The 21,170-nt window shown below is 54.3% G+C and overlaps 1 protein-coding gene and 1 long non-coding RNA gene across 6 annotated transcripts in view; one reads left to right on the top strand and one right to left on the bottom strand.

The window, feature by feature from the left end:
• The window catches only part of LOC140691333 (uncharacterized), a 43,258-nt gene that overhangs the window by 1,305 nt on the left and 20,783 nt on the right, over nucleotides 1-21,170 (bottom strand). The gene's annotated exons all lie outside the window — the stretch shown is intronic.
• SYNPO (synaptopodin) overlaps nucleotides 1-21,170 on the top strand; it is a 64,848-nt gene that overhangs the window by 39,913 nt on the left and 3,765 nt on the right. For 4 of the 5 annotated variants that reach the window (XM_072954678.1, XM_072954673.1, XM_072954664.1 and 1 more), the window contains exon 3: nucleotides 14,576-16,962. In XM_072954678.1, coding sequence (XP_072810779.1) covers nucleotides 14,576-16,962 — 2,387 coding nt within the window. Of the gene's footprint in view, nucleotides 1-14,575; nucleotides 16,963-21,170 lie in introns of those variants that run through there. The other variant, XR_012066940.1, reaches the window with a different exon arrangement.

Raw genomic sequence — 21,170 nt, 5'->3', positions numbered from 1 at the left:
TTGTGGGCTTCATGAACTCATGGGACTTGGGGACCCTCCCACCGATCTCTAAGCTCTCAGCCAGGACATGATTCCTGATATGGGCCCTTTGGGAGGGCACAGGGAGTTGGAGGATGGAAAGGGTGATTAAAAAATAGACTGTCACGCGCATGGGGAACAAGCCTGCCACCACCCAGCTCGTGCCAGTTGGCTCCCCCATGCCCAGCTGCCAGGGCTCCCGCTGGGGGCCCCACCCACCCCAACCCTGGCTCTGGGCCTGAGGCTGGATGCTCCCAGCCACCTCTCCTCTCCTCCTCCACCTCTGCACAGCCTCCAGGCAGATGATGCCCTCGCTGAGCTGAGTGGGCTTACTGAGAGTCTGGCATCCCCATTCACCAGCTGTGTGGCCCTGGATGAGGCCCTTTCCCTCTCTGGGCCCCAAGCATAGATGAGTAGTGCTACCAGTTAAAGCTCTTTTCAGCTTTCAGAGCCTTTCCCAGCTTCCATGTCTCATGCAGACTGACAAACAGTGCTGTAGGCCCCACTCAGAGAGGTGATGTGACCTGTGAAAGCCACTCAGCTGGAGTGGAGCAGAGCAGAGGGCTACACCCAGTTAATCCTGCAAATCTCAGCCCTGTACAACTTCTCCAGGGTGAGCAAGGTCACTGGGAACCACGGAGGTGGAATGCTTTGCAACGGCAGTGTTTTTACTCATTTATTCCCTCAATCTGTCTGCAAAAGTATACTGAGCCCAACTCTGGCCGAGGCATGGGGGCAGGGACACAGTGGGGAAATGACAGCTAAAGCCCCTGCCTTGTGGGGGCTGTGTATCACGCGGCAGGGCGGACTGACGCTAAAGCAAATAATGATGGAATTATTAATCTGATGAGAGTTTGGAGGAGAGGGAGAGGGTGCTGTGGCAAAGGAATGTGACCTCCCAGGGCAGGCGAACCCTCCCCGGGACCTGTAAACAGACCTGAAGGATGAGAAGAATGGCCAGAAAGGAATAACTGAGGGGTTTCAGCAGGAGAGAGTTCTAGGCAAAAGTAGCAGCCAGTGCAAAGGCCCTGAGGTGAGAAGTGTGTGGCTCCTGTCTGAGGCCCAGGGATGCAAAATCAGCCTCACCCAGAAGTTTCTTAGAAATGCAGACTCTGAGACCCCACCCCAGACTTCCTGAACCAGAATCTGCAATTTAACATCCCTGTGCAATTACTACGTACATTGAAGTATAAGAAGCACTGCTCTAAGTCATTTTTAAACTTAAAAAAATTTTAAAATTAAAAGCTATAGAATCTTCTCTCTCTCCAAAGTTTTACAGATGAGACACATAAGAGGGGAACCACCCACTCTATATTTATTCGTCATATGAACAGGGAACAGGAGGAGTGTGGGGGCTGGGTTGGGGCACAGGCATTACTGGGACGGGTGTCAGAAGAGAGAAGAAAAAAATGAACAATCCTGGTGGGAGAGGGTGGGTGGTGCCCCATCTTCTCAGGCCTCTCCTGACCAGGTGCCTCTAAGAGCCCTTTCAGCTCTGACCTCCAGGGTCCTCAGTCTTACGGATTTGGAAAGGTGGGCTTGAAGGGAGGGCACTTGACAGTCCACAGCCTAGTGACATCTTTCTCTGCTTGTCCCCATCTTGGTGTCCTGCTCTCTTCCCCGAGAAATCCCTGAAAGGGTGGCCGGTGCTATTCTTAGTGTGACAGGGCGACAAGGAGAAACCATGCTGGTGCATTATTTATGCCTCTGAGTCAACAGGATTACATTCAGGTCCCAGAACTTGGCCCTCCTGGGCGGCCTTCGTCACCACCGCGGCAGACAAGAGGCTATGTCCCAGGACCTGTAACCGTCCCTCTAGCCCTGAGCATCCCTGCTCCGAGCCTCCAGCCCCGACTCTGGGAAATGGGTCGTGAAATACAGCGGTGAGCTGGGACCAGGAAGGAGGTGCTTTGGTGATATCATTTCATTCCTATCCATTCAGCGCATACTAACCGAGCATTGACGTGGGGTGGGTGTGGGTGCCCTGATGACTGAGACAGGACGCCTGCCTTCCAGGAGGTCACGCTTTAGCCTGCGACTTAATGGTGCTCCGTCACTGCCAGAGCGTTTGTGCCAGGCCTGATGCTGGGTACTTCGTACATAAGACCTAATCTTCACAGTCACGCTGCTGCAGGGTAGACATTTGGACAACCCTTCACAGAGGAGAAAACTGAGGCTTAGCATATACAAGGCTTGGCATATACAGAGTAGTAAGTAATCTGCTCAGCTGAGATTTGAACTCAGTTTGGCTAGAACAGAAAGACCATTCCAGATCAAATGGTAGCAGGTAGCGTTAGGGCCTTGAGAACCCCCTGCACAACCCAGTGAGAGGGTCGTTATGTCTGGAAGGAAATTAACTGGTTGAGGTTGTCCCATTCTCAGTGAACCCAGAGTCCCTGGAGAAGTCATGTATGTCCAGGGCTTTTGCAAAGCTGGAATGGAAGACTGTATACACTGTGTACACAATGTCCACTGTGGGTTAGAAATCAAAACCAAATGTTACGAGGTGATAAGGCCCCGAGGTAGCACATCTCAGGAAGCTGAGCCAAGGTCTCTGGAGGGGAGCCAAGGACCTGTGCTCTGTGAGATCCTGGCCAGGACCCTCGGTTTTCTCTGCCTCAATTTTCTTGTCTGTAAAATCGTGTCACTATCCCTGCTGTAGTTCTTTGTCTGACGGACATGAAGGTGTTAGGAAAACTATTAAAGTATGTGAATATTCAAAGGATTGTAAAAATTACTTATATATATTTTCTTAAGTGTATTTTTTGTTAACATGGGGTCTATTTGCCAGACAATGTTCCCAGCATTTTCCTGTTAATTTACCTATAAACACATTTATAAAATCATGAGCTCTAAAACCCAGTGGGTCCCCAATCTGGCTATGCTTCAGAACCCCTCGATGAGATGGTTAATGTGTATATTCTGTGGTCCGGGGTCTGGGGTAGAGCCCAGGAATCTGCAGTTTGGACCCACTCTCTGAGAAATTCTGCAGCACCTACAGGTTTCTGATCTGGGCCAGAGGAGACAAGACTTGCCCGAGGCCTCACAGTGAGTTGAAGATCAGGTTGAGATTAAAACCCGGGTCTCCAGCTCCCAGTCTGGCTCTTTCCTCCTACTCTTCAGCTGTTCCCCTCCCCCCCACCCCGAACACCCTAAACGGAGGAAGCCAGGGATGGGGACCTACGATGCTGGTTGTGGCTGGTAACGTTTACAGTGCTGTGCTAGGCATTTTACATGGCTTGTCCATTTAACTGCAGGAGGGGTAGAAAAAGGGACATTCTCTACAGCAACATGATCCCTTGGGACATTTGAGCATCAAGTGGCTGATTTTAATGTAGCCCTGGAAAAGAAAAACCGGGACTAAGGTGCAGAGATGTGGAGAAGTGAACTTAAAACCACACCATCAGTGCACTTCCCATTTTCCAGGAACATGTGCCATCTAGGTAAAGGTGGTCTGGTGACTCTGTTACTTGGAGACAGAGCAGGCCGGCAGGAGGGAGATATGTGTGCCTGCCCACAAGGTGTGGACCTGCCGCATGTGCATCTGTGCCAGTCTGCCACCTGAGCGTCTGTGTATCTCCACATGTACACTGGCAGGTGCTCTGTGTGCACACATTGGTGTGTAGGTCCTGCCCCCTCTGTGGGTGTGTGTGCTGGCTGCACCTTTGTGCGCAGGCATGTGTGCAGAGGAGGATGTGCTGCTGCCAGCTAGGTTCCCACCAGCATGAAGAAGCTATACAGAGTGTGTATGGTGCAGAGTGTGCATACGTGTGCACACAAATGGTTGCAATGCAAGAGGATCCCTGAGATCCAAAAGGGCAGAAGTAGAAAGGCCACTAGAGAACCTGTTTTCCTCATTCAGGTGCCACCTCCACATTATGTGCACTATCCTCAAACCAGCCAGGTGCAAGCCTGCCTCAGGACCTTTGCACCAGCTGTTCTCTCTGGTCTCTCTTTCCCTAGACATGCTGATGCCTCACTCCCTCACCTTCTTCACTCAGATGTGACTTCTCAGTGATGCCTACCTTGATTACCTTATTTACCTTTGCACACTGCTCCCCACCCTATGCAGTCCGTGTATCTCCCACCCCTGTTTTATTTTTCTCTATAGCATTTGCCATCTGACCTACTTGTACAGTTACTTATAAATTTATTATCTTGCTCCCCTGCTAGAATGCAAGCAGGGGTTTATCTGTTTCTCTTCATGGCTATGAACAGTGCCTGGCCCTTAGTTGGTGTACAGTAAATAACAGTTGAATGAATGAGTTCGTGCACCACCTGTGCTTACTCGTTTTCTTTACTGTCTAACTTTTGTTACTGAAATATCCACTTTTACCTCTCCCTAAGCAGTAATATACCTTCACAGGTTTGGTATGCTTATTATACTCCTTTCCCAATACCCATGTGAAATTTATATAACCATTAAGATGTTAAGTATCAGGGTACCACTTAAATCCTTTTGCTGACTCCAGAGGTGTGGGGGTGCTACACTCTAGGAACCACTGGTCCAGTCCAATTCCTTCGCTGAAACACACGGACAAACTGAAACCCAAAGAGGGTCCGGAACTAGTCCAATGTCTCACCCAAACTGTGACAAAACAGACAGTGGAACCGAATTTCCTGACCTCCAGTCTGCTTTTCTTTTGCAGTTTGAGGGACAAGAGGAGGGTGGGGCTGGATGGTTCAGCTTCTCTTTTGGCAGGAGACTCCTCCTGCAGGAGGGGAGCCAGATATGCCTGGTAATTGGTGAATGGCACGGGGTCAGGGGGACGGCAGGGTCAGCAGCCTCCTGCAGGCCCAGGGCCCAGTGCCCTTCTGGCTACAGGACTGTCTGTGTACTGAGTGGTGGGAGCCAGCCTCAGCTGCACCTCCCCTCCCAGAAGTCTTGGACCTGGGGGCTGCTCCAAGGGGGCCTGGGTGCTAACATTTAACAAGAGGCAGAGCTGGGATTCAAACCTGGTTCTCTCTGCTACAGCCCATTAGCTAGAGGTTGACATGGGGGTCCCCCGGCAGAGAGGATGCTGGCAGGTGAGGGGGTGGAAAGGGGAGGGGAAAGTTGAGCTGTGTCTGACTGTGAACAGAAGAGCGAGACCAGACCCACAGAGGGCTGGAGAAGGGAGGGAGGGAGACAGACAGAGCCCTAACTTGGTAGAGTTATGCAGATGTAGGTTTGTGCAAAAGGCTGAAGTTAAATCCCCCTCAGGTGTGCACAGAGCTTTATCCTATAAAAATCATTTCTGCATCTCGTTTGTTCAGCAGTGACTCTGCAAAGCAGGTATAATCATCCCTGGTTTACTGATAAGGACGTTGAGACTCAGAGAAGTGATTTACTAAAGGTAGCTCGAAGAGCTGCATGTGGGAAGGAAAAACACTGCATCTATGGTTCGATTTGGTAAAGGAGGGTTGCCTAGGGGAGGGCAGGCAGGCTGAATGAATATGGGAGTGAGAGGCAGGAGCGGAGAGCGTGGGCAAATTACCTTGGTAAATCACAAAAACCTTCCTGAGCCTCAGTTTCCTCATCTGTAAAATGGATCTAACAGTACTTCCAGTCCACAGCTTGCAAAGATAAAATAAAACATAATCAAATAATGATAATAATGCCTGGAACTTAAGACGTGCTCAGTAAACAGCAACCTAAATAATGAAAGTGAGGGCGCCGGCCGCTGACAAGTTTGCCCACGGTGGTCACCGGCCACGACGCAGGGATTCCCAGCGCCTTCTTCCGCAGACGTGAGCGAGCCTGAGAGCGCGAGAGAGCTGGCGGGCCTGGGGGAGCCCGAGGGGCCGAGAGAGAGGGCTCATCTGTCCCAGAGCCGGTGGCCAGGACGCCCCCCCGGGGAGAAGCAGTGGCGCCGCCTTCCCGGCCGGGACCCGTACGCGCTGGGCTCTGCGAGCGCTCTGCTCCCTCCGCTGCCGACCGCGCTCCGCGCTCCGCGCGCGCGGACTGCAGCGTGCTGGGGCCGTCATTATCATTCCTCCAGCGTTTTTCTCTCCCGGCTTATTTATTTTTCTGTGAGGAAGGAATGCGGGGAATTTACCACTGGGCGCTGGCCTTCGCTTTCGGCAGTGCGGCGGCCTCGTCTGTGAGAGGGAAGCGGCAGAGACAGATGGCTGCGGAGGCGGCGGCGGAGGAGGAGGGTCCCGGCTGCATCTGTGGCCCCGGCGGCGGGGCGGTTATGTAATCCACCCGGAGGCCCACGGTGCCGATACCTCGGTGCTTCGGCGCTCTGGGCACGAGCCTTGCCGTGTACACAGATCCTATGGAACTCAATCTGGACCAGCCCATTCACCTACAGCCTCTGGGCAAACCCACAGAGTGGGCGTGTTCCTCAGTCTTTCTCTCCAGCTGTCTTGATGGGGCTGTGAGTGGAGTTGAGGGTAAGGAAAGAGGGTGAGGATAGCTTTGAACCTTCCAGGCCCCGCTGGGCTATCCTGTGGCTTGGGATTTACACATGTCCATCTTTCAAGACCTAGGGCACACGCCATCTCCTCCAGGAAGCCTTCCCAGATTGTTTCATCCTGATTCAGTGCTCTTAGACTCTATATTTTTCCCGACACTCAGTGGAATATTCTGCCTCTTAGATCCAACGCTGCCATTTGAGATTTCATCTTCTTCTTCACCCACTTGTTGCTCCCTCCCTCCTTCCTCTCCCGTCTTTCCTCTAGGAATCAACCTCTAGATCTCTGATCTAGAATCTAGATGAGTCTCGGATCTAGAGAAATCTGGATTTCATCTCGGGGGATGAATGGTGGAGTAAAACGTGAAGGTGGATTTGGATTGTGGGAGTGCTCAACTTTCAGTCATTTATTTAGTCAACGCTTAGTGAACCTGTCCCAGGTGATAGCCTCTGCTGAGTCCAGGGCATTGAGAGAGGATGGGACCAGCCCTAGCCCCAGGCTGCCACAGGGCCAAAAGGAAGAGCTGTATCATTGTAGAGGGCCCAAAGTGTGCTAGGCCCTGGGCTGGGGGCTGAGGACCCAGAGATAGACTGGGCCCAGCCCTGCCCCTGGCAGAGGCACAGATTGGGCAGAATTCTCTCTCTCCTGCCCTGGTGCACCACCTTTTTGTCTCCTGGATTAAGTGTTTTCTCTGGAAGGGTAGGGTTTGGCATCGTTTCTGTTCCTTCAAGGCCTTCAGGGCTGGGATGATGGAGACTGATGCAGCAGGAGAGCGCTAGGGGCCTGAGGGGAGGGCAGGCCTGGCTTACCAGGGATGTACTGGGAGGTGGGAGGCTGGGTCTGAGCTTGGCTCCCTGTGAACCAGCCCTTTCCAGTTTGCTGTGCACCTGGGGTGGAGCCTGCCTCTCTCTGGGTCACCATTTCCAAGTCCCTAAAAATCTAATTGTAGATTAATGTTTAGTCCAGTATAGTAGGTAGGAGGGAGGTGGTGGCTCCTGGCCCTTGGCAGAGGAGGACCCCACAGCAGGGTCCTCGTCAGCCAGCAGTGAGTAGTGGTCTGCAAGGATAGCTGCTACCCAAGGCCCATGCCGACCTGGGGGCCCTTGTCTTAGGTTCCCCCCAACCCACCCATCCTGCCCCGCCTGATCCCGACCTCCTGCCAGCAAGAAGCTACTAGGAGTTGGACCAGCCTCAGCCTCCTTCCCCTTGGGCCTTGGTTCCTGAGCTTTCTCAACCCATTGCTTCCTACAAGCCCCTCTCTTGTTCCAAGGCCCCTGGGCCAGGTTGAGCAGGGGAGGAGCAGTCATCTAGGAGTCTGGATGGACTAATGAGAGCTTCCTGGAGGAAGTGGCATTTGGGCTGGGCCAAAGCAGTGGGTGGGGAAAGTGAGTGTGCTCTGTGGGCTGAGCTCTTCAGAAGGAGGGGCCCAGGCTTGGGATCAGTAAGACTCCCAGCTCCAGCTCTGCTCTGCCTGTCCCTTGCTGGGTGTGAGAGCCGGGGTGAGTTTGCTAATTCTCTGGGTCTCATTTTCTTCGTCTGTAAAACAGAGGTAAGGGGGCCTCCCTTGATGAGCTCTGGTGAGGATTTGATGAGAAAATACATGCTAAACCCTTATCTTGCCAGCATCTGTCACTCCTCTTATGTTGGCTGTTATCATCCTCATGGACTTCATCATTGTTCTGCAAGCCCCGGGGAAGGTGTAGGGTATAAGGCAGGACACAGGAATGACGCTTTTGAGGCTCCTGCCCCCAAGGTGCTTGCAATCTCTGGGGGGATATAAGACCCAGACACTTATTGCTGCAGGGCAAGATGTTGGGAGGAGGCAGCATGGCCCACGTGATGGGCCTCGGGCTGGGTGCTAGGCCACCCTGGGCTTGAATCCCAATTCTGCTCTGATTAGCTTTGCCATCTTGAGCAAGTCACTTTACCCCTCTGAGCCCATTTCTTCTCTAACATGGAGGTGAGGGGACTGCTGGCCTTGTGGCTGCTGTAAATGAAACCAGGGCCTGGCATGTGGTGAGCACGCCCTGGAGGGAACCTCTTACTGAAATGAATAATATGCAACGTGGTGAGGTTATTAAGGGTGCAGATAAAACAGGGAGGCTTTCTGGAGGGGGTGGTGCCATTCAAGTTAGGTGGGAAGGCTGAGGGGGTTGAGCATGTAGAAAGGAGAGGAAACAGAAGGGTTCCAGGTGGAGGGGTGTGTGCAAACCCCACAGCGAAGGCCAGAACTCACAGGGCAGGTGTGGGAACGTGAGCCGTTGGACTCCCTCTGGCTGCTGAGGGTACAGAGAGCAGGTGAGCAAGCCTTCAGGCAGGCCCTGACGTCAGGGGCCCTGAATGCCAGGATGAGGAGTTGCCGCTTGATCCTCCTCGTCCTGGAGAGGCAGGAAAGAGGCATGACACCGGTGGAGCCAGGGTGGGGGCTGGGGGATGAATCTGGCAGCGTGGGGTGGGTAGATTGGCGGGGGAGAGACTTTGTGGCGGAGAGGCCATTTAAAAGGCTGTTGCAAAATCATTTTTCCTGATAAAGAGCTGAGCTGAGTCATCTGTGGAGGAGAGAAGTCACATCGAGCTCCTCCGCGCTGCCGTCGATGTGGGATTTTCCTCTTTGTCAGCTAGTCGACTGGCTGCCTTCCCCGGAGGCTTTGGGAACCGAGGCCGGCTCAGTATCCGGGGGAAGCTGGGCTGCAGGGAGGACCCAGCCGGAGTGAGTAAGGTGAGCACCCAAAGGTGCCTTTGCGGTTTAGGGTGTGTGACTTGGGGCATTCTGCATCCCTCTTTGGTCTCAGTTCCCCTCTGGACATCAAGGGAGAGGCACGTGATGATTTCTGCCAGTTGGTTAGTGGCAGGGCTCCCCACTTCCATTCCTATGCATCTTTCGTGTCTGGCAGTCCTTCCCACCTTAGTATGAATTATTCTCCTCCTGAGACGAGGCCTAGCAGTCTGCCGGGGCTCCATCAGGTTGCACTCACCAGGACTTTGGCATGGATGGAGAACTCCCTTGGGAATGGAGGCTGTGTCATTTCCTCCTTTCAGCAGGGAGGATGTGGGGCAGGGGCTGGCAAGGTAGCCAGGCCATTACTCAGGCCCAGTTCATCTTCCTGCCCCAGCTGAGGCTGAGCTTGTGCAGCGGCCAGCCATTGGTTCCTTCCTGACCCCACCAGGGGGGCAGTTTACCCAGCCTGTTTACCTGTCCCGTTGCCAAGACTCCCAGGCAGCCACAATGGGCCGTCTCCAGCCAGTCTCTATTCCTACCTCTGGCTCCCCGTCCCTCTCCACCCTACCCGGGGCCTGGGCACTCCCACTGACGGCAGCCGTGTGAAGAAGCATTTCCTTGAATTCTCTCCCTGACCTGACCTTCTGCTCTGGCCTCCGTTCCCCTGCCCCACCTCCTTTGGATCCTCAGTCCAAAAGGCCTGTGGCCGGCAGAACTGATTGCCTACAGAAATGATAGGGGTGGGAGAAAGGGCTTATCCCCATCAGAGCCCGACTTGAACTTGGGTCTCCTGACTCCCAATACTGTGCTCTTTCCACTCCACTGGTGTTTTAGTCCTAGCGGTCATTTCTGCCTTAGAAAGAATGCATTTATCAGCTCTTCTCCCGAGAGGCAGAAGGGAGAGAAAGCATGAGCTGTTCTAGGCAGCTGAGCGTGCAGAGGAGAGGGCACTGCTGGGGGTGCTGATCGCGAGCTGCGGAAACAGAGGACTCTGCAGACCCCCATCCGGGTGCCCCAGAGCATCTACTGGTGCACCTCCTTCTAGAGTCAGGGTCTGGAGGGCAGGGGAGTTAGGAAATGAGATTCAGCAACTGAACTTTGAGTTTTGAATCCCAGCTCTGCTATTTACAGGTTGTATGACCCTGGGCAGGTCTCTCTGAGCTCTGGTTTCAGCTGTTAACTGGGAAAACAATCATACTTCTCTCTTGGGGTTGTTGGGAGGACGGAACAAGAAGATGGGTACAAAGCGCATGCACAGCACTTTATACGGGGTCCTGGGCCACAGTGAGGGCTTCATAGTTCCAGCAGTCCTTGCCATCTTCATTCCAAAGGCTGAACTCAGGGCCTCTTGTCCCCCTTCCCAATTCAGGGATTCAGCCCTGTCAGACCAGCTCTTCCCTGTATCTGCCCTCACCCCTTTCTCTCCTGAAGGCCTGTCTTCAGAGTTCCTCATCCATTGTCCAGAGTGGGTCTTTCAAGGGCCGGCACCCCAACTTGGCCCTGTAGAAGCTTAGAGAAGGGTTATGACTTGTCCGGGAACAGACTGCAACCAGGCAGACTTGGGGGGGGGGCAGGTCAGCAAGGACCTCTTCCCTGTGGCCCTTGGCCATCTCTTGCGTCTCTGATGCTAGGGACCACAATCTTGGAGCCTGGTGGCTAGGGCATCACTGGGGTGGCAGTTCCCTAGGCTGGGGAATTTTGGATGGAGCTGCCTCCCTTGGTGCCCTGCACTGGGGAACTCTGGGGTGCCCATAGTTGGCTCAGCCCCCCGTCTCTCAGCTTTGTTTGTGCAGGGTGGCAAAAATTGCCTGGATTGCTGGCTGGGTCTGGTCCAAGCCTCCTGCCGAATTCCTTTTCTGTGGAGTCACTGCGGGCTGGGATGGAGGGCGCGGGAGCTCCGTCAGAGGCAGCGCTCTCTCCCGACCTGGCCCGTTCTGCTGCTTTCCTCTTGTCCCTAAACCCCAGGTCCTGGCCCACGGTCTCCCCTGAGACCCTTCCCCTCTCCAAAGCCTCCCAGACCAGCTTCTCCCTGAGGGCCCTTCGTGCTCTGACATTTGAGCATTTTCTATCCCCACATCCTGGGGGACTGAAGCAGAGAAGTAAGGAGAAAAACAGAAAAGAGCAAGGACTTTGGGAGCTCTGGAATACCCCAACACTGAAGCCCTTCCTAGGAGCCTGGCACTGTGGGAACCTGCTAGCCAGACAGCTTGGTGCTCTCTGGAGTCATGAAGAGCCAGGGGGAGCTGCCCCACTGCTCTCCGGCCCTGTGACCTTGGACAGCTCACGCTGTTTCTGAGCCTTGGTTTTCTCACCACTACAAAGTGACTAATAATTTGTGCTTCATAGAATTGTTGTGGGAATTAAACAAGATAGTATGTGTGAAGTGCACGTCTGGGTAGACAGTAAGAGCCTGATCGGTGTGAGCTACGATGGCTGCAGCTGCGCCGTAAGAAGCAGAGGCAGGTCTCGGGATGTGTGTCCTGACCACGCTCCATGGGGCTGTGACTTGTGGCTGAGTCTCTGCAGGGCTGTCAGGCTGGAGAGAGAAAGCGCTTTACCTGGGGAGCAGGGGGGGCTGAGCCGTGTCAAGAGGTGAAACGAACGTGAGGAGTGACTTTATAGCTGAGGAATGTTCATTAGTGGAAGACACTTCTTCCGGGTAGCGAGCTCCCTGTCAGTTGAGTGTGTAAACAGAGGCTAGTACCTCAGGGGCATGGCTGTAGGGGAGCAGGAATCGTGTAGGGAACTGGACCCGATGACAGCCACCCCTGAGATTCTGGTTCTGTGACTTGGGGCAATAATCCCGGCTTCCAGTAACTCTGGAATCCCCTGCTGTGTGACCTGAAGGGAGTCTCATCCCCTCTCAGGACTGAGATCTGTGGAGTAAATCTCCTTTGCTAGAAGAAGCTCTAACCCCTCCCAGGAGCTGAGTGGGGTCACCAACTGTCAGCTTATCCCAAGGTAGCATGCGCCCTCTGCCCGTCCACTTGGGCCAGACGACAGTAATCTCTTTGGCATTCATGACTTCAGCGTAGCCTCCCAACCCCAACGTCAGTGCTTTTATCACCTTCTTCTCAGTTAAGGAAACTGGCTCTGAGAGGTGCGGTAACCTGCCAAGGTCATGCAGCTAGCAAATAGCAGAGCCTGGATTTGGGCCGGGAGGCCTGGTTTCTAAGCAGAGCAGAGGACATGGGCCCTGCATGAGCCGAGCCACCTCTCAGGGCCCTCCTGTGTGGCTGGCTTCCCCCTACCTAAACTCCCTCCCAGGTAGCAGCCTGGCCCAACCCCCAGAGCCTTCGTCTTTTATAGATGGGGTGATCCAGGTAGGAGGGGAGTCCTACCAGGAGAAAGCAGGTGTCAGGGGTGCGTGGGGCAGGCTGTGTGCTGTCCCTGTTCTGGACAGGTGGGTGCAGGTGTTGGGGGGGGGTCACATTGTGATGGGAGGAGGGAAGTCGGAGGTAGAGGACAGAGGCCTGTGGCTGCTGGGCCTGTTCCCAGTAAAGCTGCTTCTGTGTGGGCTCTCTGCTGACCCAAGTGTGAGCTCCACCCTGCGCCACTCTCTGGACCTCAGGCCCTTCATCTGTAAAATGGAGGTGGTAGTGAAAGGCCTCCTCTGTAAGGGCTCTTCCAGCTCCGAGAGTCCATGAGTTCTGAGCCTCACTGGCAGGAAGCCTAGAAAAACTGTCCCTGGAGACCCACTCAGGAGGTCATGGCCGGTGCTAATGAGGGCAAGGTAGGAGGGAAAGCAGGGTCAGATTCCTCAAGAACTAATTAGCTGCCCACAGTGAGGGTGGGGTGACAAAGCCACTGACTGAGCTGCCATCCCTGGCCACAGGCTGTCCCATCCATCTGTCCATCGGACCATTTGTTCCCACATTCATTTCTTTATTCCTTATTCAATAAGCACAGATTGAGCACTGACTGTGTACCAGCTGGGCACTGGGGATGTAATGAAAAATGGTTGCATGTAGTGAACTTACAGATTAATAGGGACCTAACCCCTGACCTCAGGCCTCAGACTCCAGCCCCAGACTGAACCCCAACTCCCACCGACTCTATCCCTGTATGTCCCAAAGGGATCTTTGGGACAAGCAGGCAGCTTGAGCATGGGCTGTGGACCCAGTGAGAACTTGTTATGACTCCAGCCTTGCCACCTTTTTCTGTGTGAACTTGGGTGAGTTTCTTACAAGTCTCTGGACCTCATTTTCCGCTTCTGTAAAATGGGCGAGTAATGCTTGTGTCCTAGTGTTCTTGTGAGGATAAAATGAAGTAATGCAATGTTCTAGTAAAGTCACTGCTGAAATTAGCCCCACTTAGGACTTTTATAATATTTTAAATTTTTATTATTATTTTATAATACTAAAATATGAGAATTTGAAAAGATTGTTTAAATGAAGATGGGAAGAAATTCTGCAGGGACTTAGAAGAAACTAATAAGGGTTGTTATGTGACTTGTGGTATAGGGCATTCAGAGATGGAGGGACATTTTTCACTGTATACCTTTTGCTATTTTAAAATTAAAAAAAATTTAGACCATGTGAATGTATTACCTATTCTAAAAAGAAGAAGTGTTAGTGTTAGTATTAACAAATGACTACTCTATGAGTTTGAAGGTATAAAAGGCCCTAAGATATGCACATAGAAAATGTCCTGGGGGTCCACTCATACATTCAGTAATGCTTCCTGAGTGCCCACATTTTGCCTGGCACTATTCTAGGGGCCAGGGTTAGAGTAATGAACAAGTCAAGCAAAGTCATTGCCCCCTTAGAGCTTATGTTCTAGGTCGGGGAGACATAATAAACACGGAAATGTGTAAAGGAGATAATTCTGAATTGTGTCGAATGCTGTGAAGAAAATAAAACAAAGAGATGGGTTAGGTGAGGGTAAAGTTGATTATAGAGCAAGGTCCCTCTGGAGAGGCGTTATTCAAGTGAGTCCTGAGTGGTAAGAAGGAACCAACATGGAAGCCACTTGGGAAAAGATCATTCCAGTGCAAAGGCCCTGGGGCAGAAGCAACTTGGCATTTTCAAGAAACAGAAAGCCAGCTGGGCAGAGTCCAGTGAGAGAGGAGAAGGGTGGTGGGAGATAAGTCTGGGATGTAGTGGGGACTTGACTGCTAGGGTGAGGTGTTCCTGCTGGGTATGGTAAAAGGCCATGTCAATAACCTTTCGGGAGGAATCCAAACAAGGAAGGGATTGGTTAATATTGAAAAGGTAATCAGGGGAAGTATTACACAGGCTGTGGCATTTGAGTTGGGCCATGATGATTGGGTCAGGGATGTTTATGAGGAGAGGGGATTCTAGGAAATAGTGAGTAAAGATAAAATTCCAGGGGAAAAGGCCGTCTGTAGGAGGAGCACGGGTGACTGTCTGTCTGTCTGCCTGTGTACCCTGTGGCTCTGCAATTCCATTGCTAACTGGGCCTCTGTCCCTCCTGCAGCATTGGGCCGGAGCACCAGCCTCACCGAGAAGGATCTAAAAGAGGCCAAGGCGAGGAGCCAGCAGATCGCAGCCCAGCTGACCACCCCTCCCAGCTCCAACTCCCGCGGAGTCCAGCTCTTCAACAGGCGCCGGCAGAGGGTGAATGAGTTCACCTTGGAGAGCCACGGCCAGAGGGGACAGAAGCCCAGCCAGGAGTCCCTCCGAGTGACCCCTGCCAGCCCCACAGGCCATGCCCCAGGGCTCAGCCTGAGTGCCACCTCAGTCCCTAAGCCAGGCCCTCCGAGAAACCCCAACTGCCAGAGCTCTGATATAAGGGTCCCTGGTCACAGCATGGAGGGCTGCTCAGAGGAGGCCAGCTTGCTGCGGCACCTGGAGAAGATGGCCAGTGAGGAGGAAGAGGTACCACTGGTGGTTTATTTAAAGGAGAACGCCGCCCTGCTGACAGCCAATGGGCTCCACCTGTCCCAGAACCGAGAAGCCCAGGAGACCCCACCAACCCCACCAACCCCACCAACCCCACCCCCGGAGGTCCACAGCCCAGCCGCAGATGTCAACCAAAACCTCCCCTCATCCAGCACCACGCTCATCACTCCAGCTTCTAACAGCAACCACAACCTGCCAGCCACAGATGTCAATCAGAACCTACCGGCAACTGTCACCCCGCAGAGCCTGCCACTTTCTAGTGTCCAACAGAATTCTTCAGAAGCACAACTCCCGCCTAATGGCACAGTGCCAGATTTCAAACCCAGCACCCTGTGTGCTGGTGGGCAGCCCCAGGAGCCAGCTGCAGAGGTGAGATCCAGCACCCTCGTAATTGATAAGGTATCAGCTCCATCTACCACCACCAGCGCCTTCTCCAGAGAAGTTACTCCCATCTCCAGCTCCGGGCCCCCAGCCCCAGATTTCATGTCCAGCTCCCTGCTCATCGATGTCCAGCTCGGCGCCCCAGTGGTGTCAGCAGAACAAGAGATGTCCGGGCAGGCAGCCACAACCATGCCCACCAAGCTGTACAGTGAGGTCCACCTCACGCTGGCCAAGCCCCCATCCGTGGTCAACAGGACAGCCAGGCCCTTTGGGATCCAGGCTTCAGGGAGCACCAGCCAGATGGAGCGGAGCCCCATGATAGAGAGACGACATCTTGGGGAGAAGGCCCCAGCTACCCAGCCCCCCAGCATAGCAGACCGGAGCCCTCGGCCACAGAGACACGTAATGTCCCACAGCCCCATGCTGGAGAGGAGGCCCATGGCACAGCGAAGCCCCGCCTTGGAGAGACGCCCCTTGGGAGCCTTCACCCCGCCCCCTACCTATGCTGAGACCTTGTCCACGGCCCCCCTGGCTTCCCGGGTTAGGTCTCCCCCCTCTTACTCTGCCCTGTACCCCTGCTCCGACCCTAAGCCTTCTCATCTAAGGGGCCAGGTGGTTCCTGCCAGCAAGACAGGCATTCTGGAGGAGTCAATGGCCCGCAGGGGCAGCCGGAAATCCATGTTCACCTTCGTGGAGAAGCCCAAGGTGACCCCGAATCCAGACCTGCTGGATCTGGTCCAGACGGCTGATGAGAAGAGGAGGCAGAGAGACCAGGGGGAGGCGGGCGTGGAGGAGGAGCCCTTCGCGCTGGGGGCCGAGGCCTCCAACTTCCAGCAGGAGCCCACAGCCCGGGACAGGGCCAGCCCCGCGGGCGCCGAGGAGACTCTCCCCGAGTGGGCCTCGTGCCTCAAGTCGCCGCGCATCCAGGCCAAGCCGAAGCCCAAACCCAACCAGAACCTCTCCGAGGCCTCCGGGAAGGGGGCTGAGCTCTACGCCCGCCGCCAGTCCCGGATGGAGAAGTACGTCATCGAGTCTTCGGGCCACACGGAACTGGCCCGCTGCCCTTCGCCCACTATGTCCCTGCCTTCATCCTGGAAGTACTCCACGAATGCGCCTGGTGGCTTCCGAGTGGCATCCCGAAGCCCAGCTCGGACCCCGCCTGCCTCCTTCTACCATGGCTACCTGCCTGAGAATGGGGTCCTGCGCCCAGAGCCCACCAAGCAGCCACCCTACCAGCTGCGGCCCTCGCTGTTCGTCCTCTCACCCATCAAGGAACCTGCCAAGGCCTCGCCTAGAGCTGCCTCGCCCAGAGCCGCCTCACCTGCCAAGCCGAGTTCCCTGGACCTGGCACCCAGCCTGCCCAAGGCGGCCCTCCCGCCGTCTCCTGCCTTGCCTCGGCCCTCCCGCAACTCACCGGGCCTCTACACCTCCCCTGGCCAGGATGGCCTCCAGCCCACTACCGTGAGCCCTACCTACAGCAGTGATATCTCCCCCGTGTCTCCCTCCAGGGCCTGGTCTCCCCGAGCCAAGCAGGCCCCCAGGCCCTCCTTCTCCACCCGTAATGCCGGGATCGAGGCTCAGGTGTGGAAGCCTTCCTTCTGCTTCAAGTAACGGACCCCACGGGGATCCCGCTGCCTGTCAGGGCCCCCCTCTCAGAGGGCTGGATGGAGAGCTGATATGGCAGGAGGTGGCACAGGGCTGACAGTCAGGAGTATGTGGACTCAGGGCTCAAGGGCTGACGCTGCCAGCGGCTAGCTTTGTGATCTTGGGCAGGCCACCTCTCCTCTCTGAGCTGCAGCTGCCCCTTCCCTACCACAGGTGGCTGGGCTCCATGTCTGAAGGATCTGAAGCCTGCTGCTGGGTGGGGAGGAGGGTCCCTGAGAGAAAGCTCCCTTGGAAGGCCCTAACGAGGCTGGGGGACTTCCCTTGGCCTTTGTGAGCAGTAGGGATGCCAGCGTCTTGCTGGGTAAAGGCCTACAAGGGAACTAACAGGGGCTTCTGGAACAAACAGAGCCTGCCCGTGCCTGTGGAACCAGCCAGCCAAGGGCCTGCCTCCTCAGCCGCCCCGGTGGGCCTGCCCTCATTGTGGCCCCAGCTCTGGCATCTTTCTGCCTGTTGCTGGATTCTCACCTCCACAGGTCTCTCTTCCACCTCTGCCTTCTGGACACTGTTTCTTTTCTGCTGCTTCAGAGACCTTTGCCTTGGCCTTCATATTTTCTTCTCTCCTGGGTTCTGCTGGATGAGGACTTAGCCCACCACTGCTGTCTGATGCTTTTCTTCCTGCCCCTCTGCTCAGCTGCCTCTGTGCCCTCTCCAAACATCTGGCTCCGCTTTCTAGACAGCTAATGCAGTTTATCCCAGACCTCAGTCCTGATTCCACCTGGCTTGCCCTCACTGTTCTGGGGTGTGGGAGGCCCCAGGGGATCCCTGAGAGAGAGCCCTGTAAAAGGATGTGCAGTGGTGGGTGTGCAGCTAGAAGAGAGCCGCTAGTGATGTATCCATTGGCTGTTTTGGCTTAACCTCAGCCAAGATCTACACGACTAAAAGCAGCCATTTCCGTGCAGTAGTAGAGGCCACAGGGGGAGAGGCGGGAGAGGCAGACTCTGGTCCCATCTCAGCCTCCCACTTGCTGTGTGACTTTGGCCAAGTCACTTTCCCTTTCTGGGCCTATTTTCTCAATGGGGGCCCTCGTAGCTGTGAGAATCTGTGAGAATTGAGAGGATAGGCTGGTGCTTTGGGAGAAAGGCCTTGTAAGTGGTAAGACAGCCCCCCCGGGAAGAGAGGGGAAGGAATGGTCCTAGTTGCTGTAGGACAGATGGGGAGAAGATGTCTGCAAGGGTATCCTGGGGAGGGTGTGGCTGGAATGAGCTGCTGCAGGAGGCCCGGGATCAGAAGTTTAGGTTGGGATGGCTCAGGCTCAGGACTGCCTGGAGACGGTGGGAGCACAGCAAGGGCTGGGTGGGAGCACAGCAGCTAGGGACGGGACCTAGGAGACCTTATGGTTTTGAGGGAAAGGCTGGGACTTATGAGATCTAGATTCTAAAACGTGGTCTCCATGTGTATCCTTGGGTCTCAGTTTCCCTATTCACGCTGTGAGGGTTTTGAGTCAGGTAGTCTGAGATCCTCACCACCTCTGAACCTTTGATGTGCTGCAGCCCCCTCCACCAAAACCAGGCTTTGTGGGGGGATGAGAGAATATAGACGCAAGAGGCAGAATTCAGATGGAAGCTTCCCAAGACTGGGGGCCGAGCACCACCCACTTTCCCTTTCCCAGCCCTATTTCTGGGCTCCCCGACGAGGCGAGGGGTGGTGGAGGCGGTGCCCATGCTGGGCTGAGCCTGCAGTTTTCGTGAGCTCTCAGCTCGTCTCCATGGGAACAGGGGTGCCTTCCCAGTGAGTTCATTCTGCCCAGAACATGGGGGCATGCGTGGGGGAGTCATGAGTGAGCTCAGCTCCTTCATGCCAGGCCCCTCCCAGGACAGAGTGAAGCCCCTGTTCCGGACCCCTGCTCCCTTCGACCCCTGAGGGCCAGCAATGGAAGAGCCCACCCTTCATCCTGCAGCTCCTGCGGCCAGGCTGGCCAAGCTCTTCCCTCAACTTTGTTTTCTCTCCTGTTCTCAATACATTCTGCCTCAAATCTGTCTTGCTTCTTTCTTTCTTCCGCGTTCGCTGGCTGGTGGTCAGGGCCCTCTCCCTCCTCCCTGATTCTGGCCTGGGAAGTGGGTGGGGTGGGGGCTGCTCAGTTACTGCGTGTGAGCCTGTGGTACATCTCCGCGTGCTGCCTGCATCTGCTGAGTGTCTGGATCTGCCAAGGGTACAGCTGTGTGCTGGCTTGGAAGTGAGGGCTGCCCTCTTCCCTCCCCGGGTCAGCACTGAGGAACCAAGATCCTGTGGAAATTGCATTCTTCTGTTTTCCTTCAAAGTTTAGCCAAAAAGTCTGTAGAGCATGGGGAAAACCCATGCCCCTTAAGGCCCAGCTTTATTTTAATTCCTTAAGAGTAGAATTTAAGTGCCTTTAGCCAGAGCATATACTCTTTCCGGTTTCCTCAGGTCACTGCCCCCCCGCAACCCTCCACCCCTATTATCTAAATCTGGCCACTTCCCACAGTCATCACCACCTGGCTCCTGAAAACAGAGTTTCTGCCCCTGGTGGAGAAGAACAAACTGCCATCAAGAGTCAGAAAAATGGGTTCTAGTCCCAGATCTGCACCTGACTCCTTGTATGACCTTAGACAACCCCTTCCACCTCTGGGCCTCAGTTTCCCCTTCCATGCAATGGGAGGATTACAGAGGCTGTCTGGGAGCTAGCTCTCTGTGCACTCTGATAGTTCCTGTCTGACTCTGCTCTGCTCATACCCTCACCCCACACACATGCCCTGCTTTGGGGCTGGGGCTGGGTTAAGTGGGTGCTCCTTTCTGAATTTTCACCCACGTGCATTTCCAAGGAGTTCTGGTGTGTACAGTGCATTAAGGTCGTTGACAGAAAGTGAATAGTTCTGATTCCCTGCAGCCTTTTGGTTGGTATTATGCACCCAGCCGCCAACACACAGACACAGACACAGACACACACACACACACACACACACACACACACACACACACACACACACACACACACACACACACACACACACACACACACACACACACACACACACACACACACACACACACACACACACACACACACACACACACACACACACACACACACACACACACACACACCCCTGGCCCAGCTCCAAAGGATGAGGAGCTGCTCGCCTCGCCACTGCCCCCACCATTCCAGCCTAGGGTTCTGAGAAGTTAATTCCTTCCACTTGCTGGCCTACCCTTCCCCTTGTGGCTACTAAAGGCAGAGACAGCCTTTAGAGATTTCAGACAGTTATCATAGCTCCTCCTGCCCCAGTCTGCTCTTCCCCTGACTGAAAGCCCTGGTTCCTCTGCCTCAGTGCTCGCTGATGGGCTTGGATCATAAACTCTTGGCTCCACTTCCCACAGACACACTGACTGAAAGATCCCTGAGGTGTCTCAGGGACAGCAGCTCCCAGTGTCTCTGGCTCATGTATGACAACTCTGACCCTGGGTGTAAAGGAGGGTAGAGCCCATGCTGAGCTTTAACTTTCCTACTTGATGATTGGGGCCTTGGATGTCCCCAGGAGATCCCTAACATTACCATCTCGTGAAAAATCTCCTGTTCACACATTCACACCACATTCCTCTTTAGGTTAAAGGGCTCTGTTTCTGAGTCTGTTATCATCTAATAGCTGCTGCATTGTTTGGAGAAGACATATTTTGTTGCTTCTTTTTGATTGGGAGAAATTAGAGTCTGATTGGATGAGACGATTCTGATTGGACAACTGGCTTGGCTGTGGCTGGTTACTGATTGGATGAGAGAATGGAGCTTATGAATGGTTCTAGATTTTGATTGGGTAGGAGACACTGAATGGACTCTGAGGGATGACTGCTGGTGAATTTGGATTGAAGACTGAGTGAACCGGCTTATTGCTGGAATCTGATTGGCTGAACAACTGGATGGTTTAGCAGATACATGCTGGGCATGGATCTCCAAGCCTTGTACTTTCAAGCCAGTCAAGCTGTTTAAGCCTGGTGTCCCTGCCTATGAGCAGCAGATAGTCTCTCTCACACAAACACACATATCCCGGTGGGGCAGAACGCACCGGATAGTTATTTACACCTCTGAACTTCATTTTCATCATTGTAAAATGAGTGTGAGAATGCAGGCTACCTCACCAGGTTGCTGTGAGGAGCTAGTGAGAGAGTAAGGA

This window comes from Vicugna pacos, chromosome 3, assembly GCF_048564905.1.
Source record: "Vicugna pacos chromosome 3, VicPac4, whole genome shotgun sequence".
Taxonomy (NCBI): Eukaryota; Metazoa; Chordata; class Mammalia; order Artiodactyla; family Camelidae; genus Vicugna; species Vicugna pacos.
The sequence above is the reverse complement of the archived record's forward strand: the minus strand, read 5'-3'. Positions and strand labels throughout refer to the sequence as shown.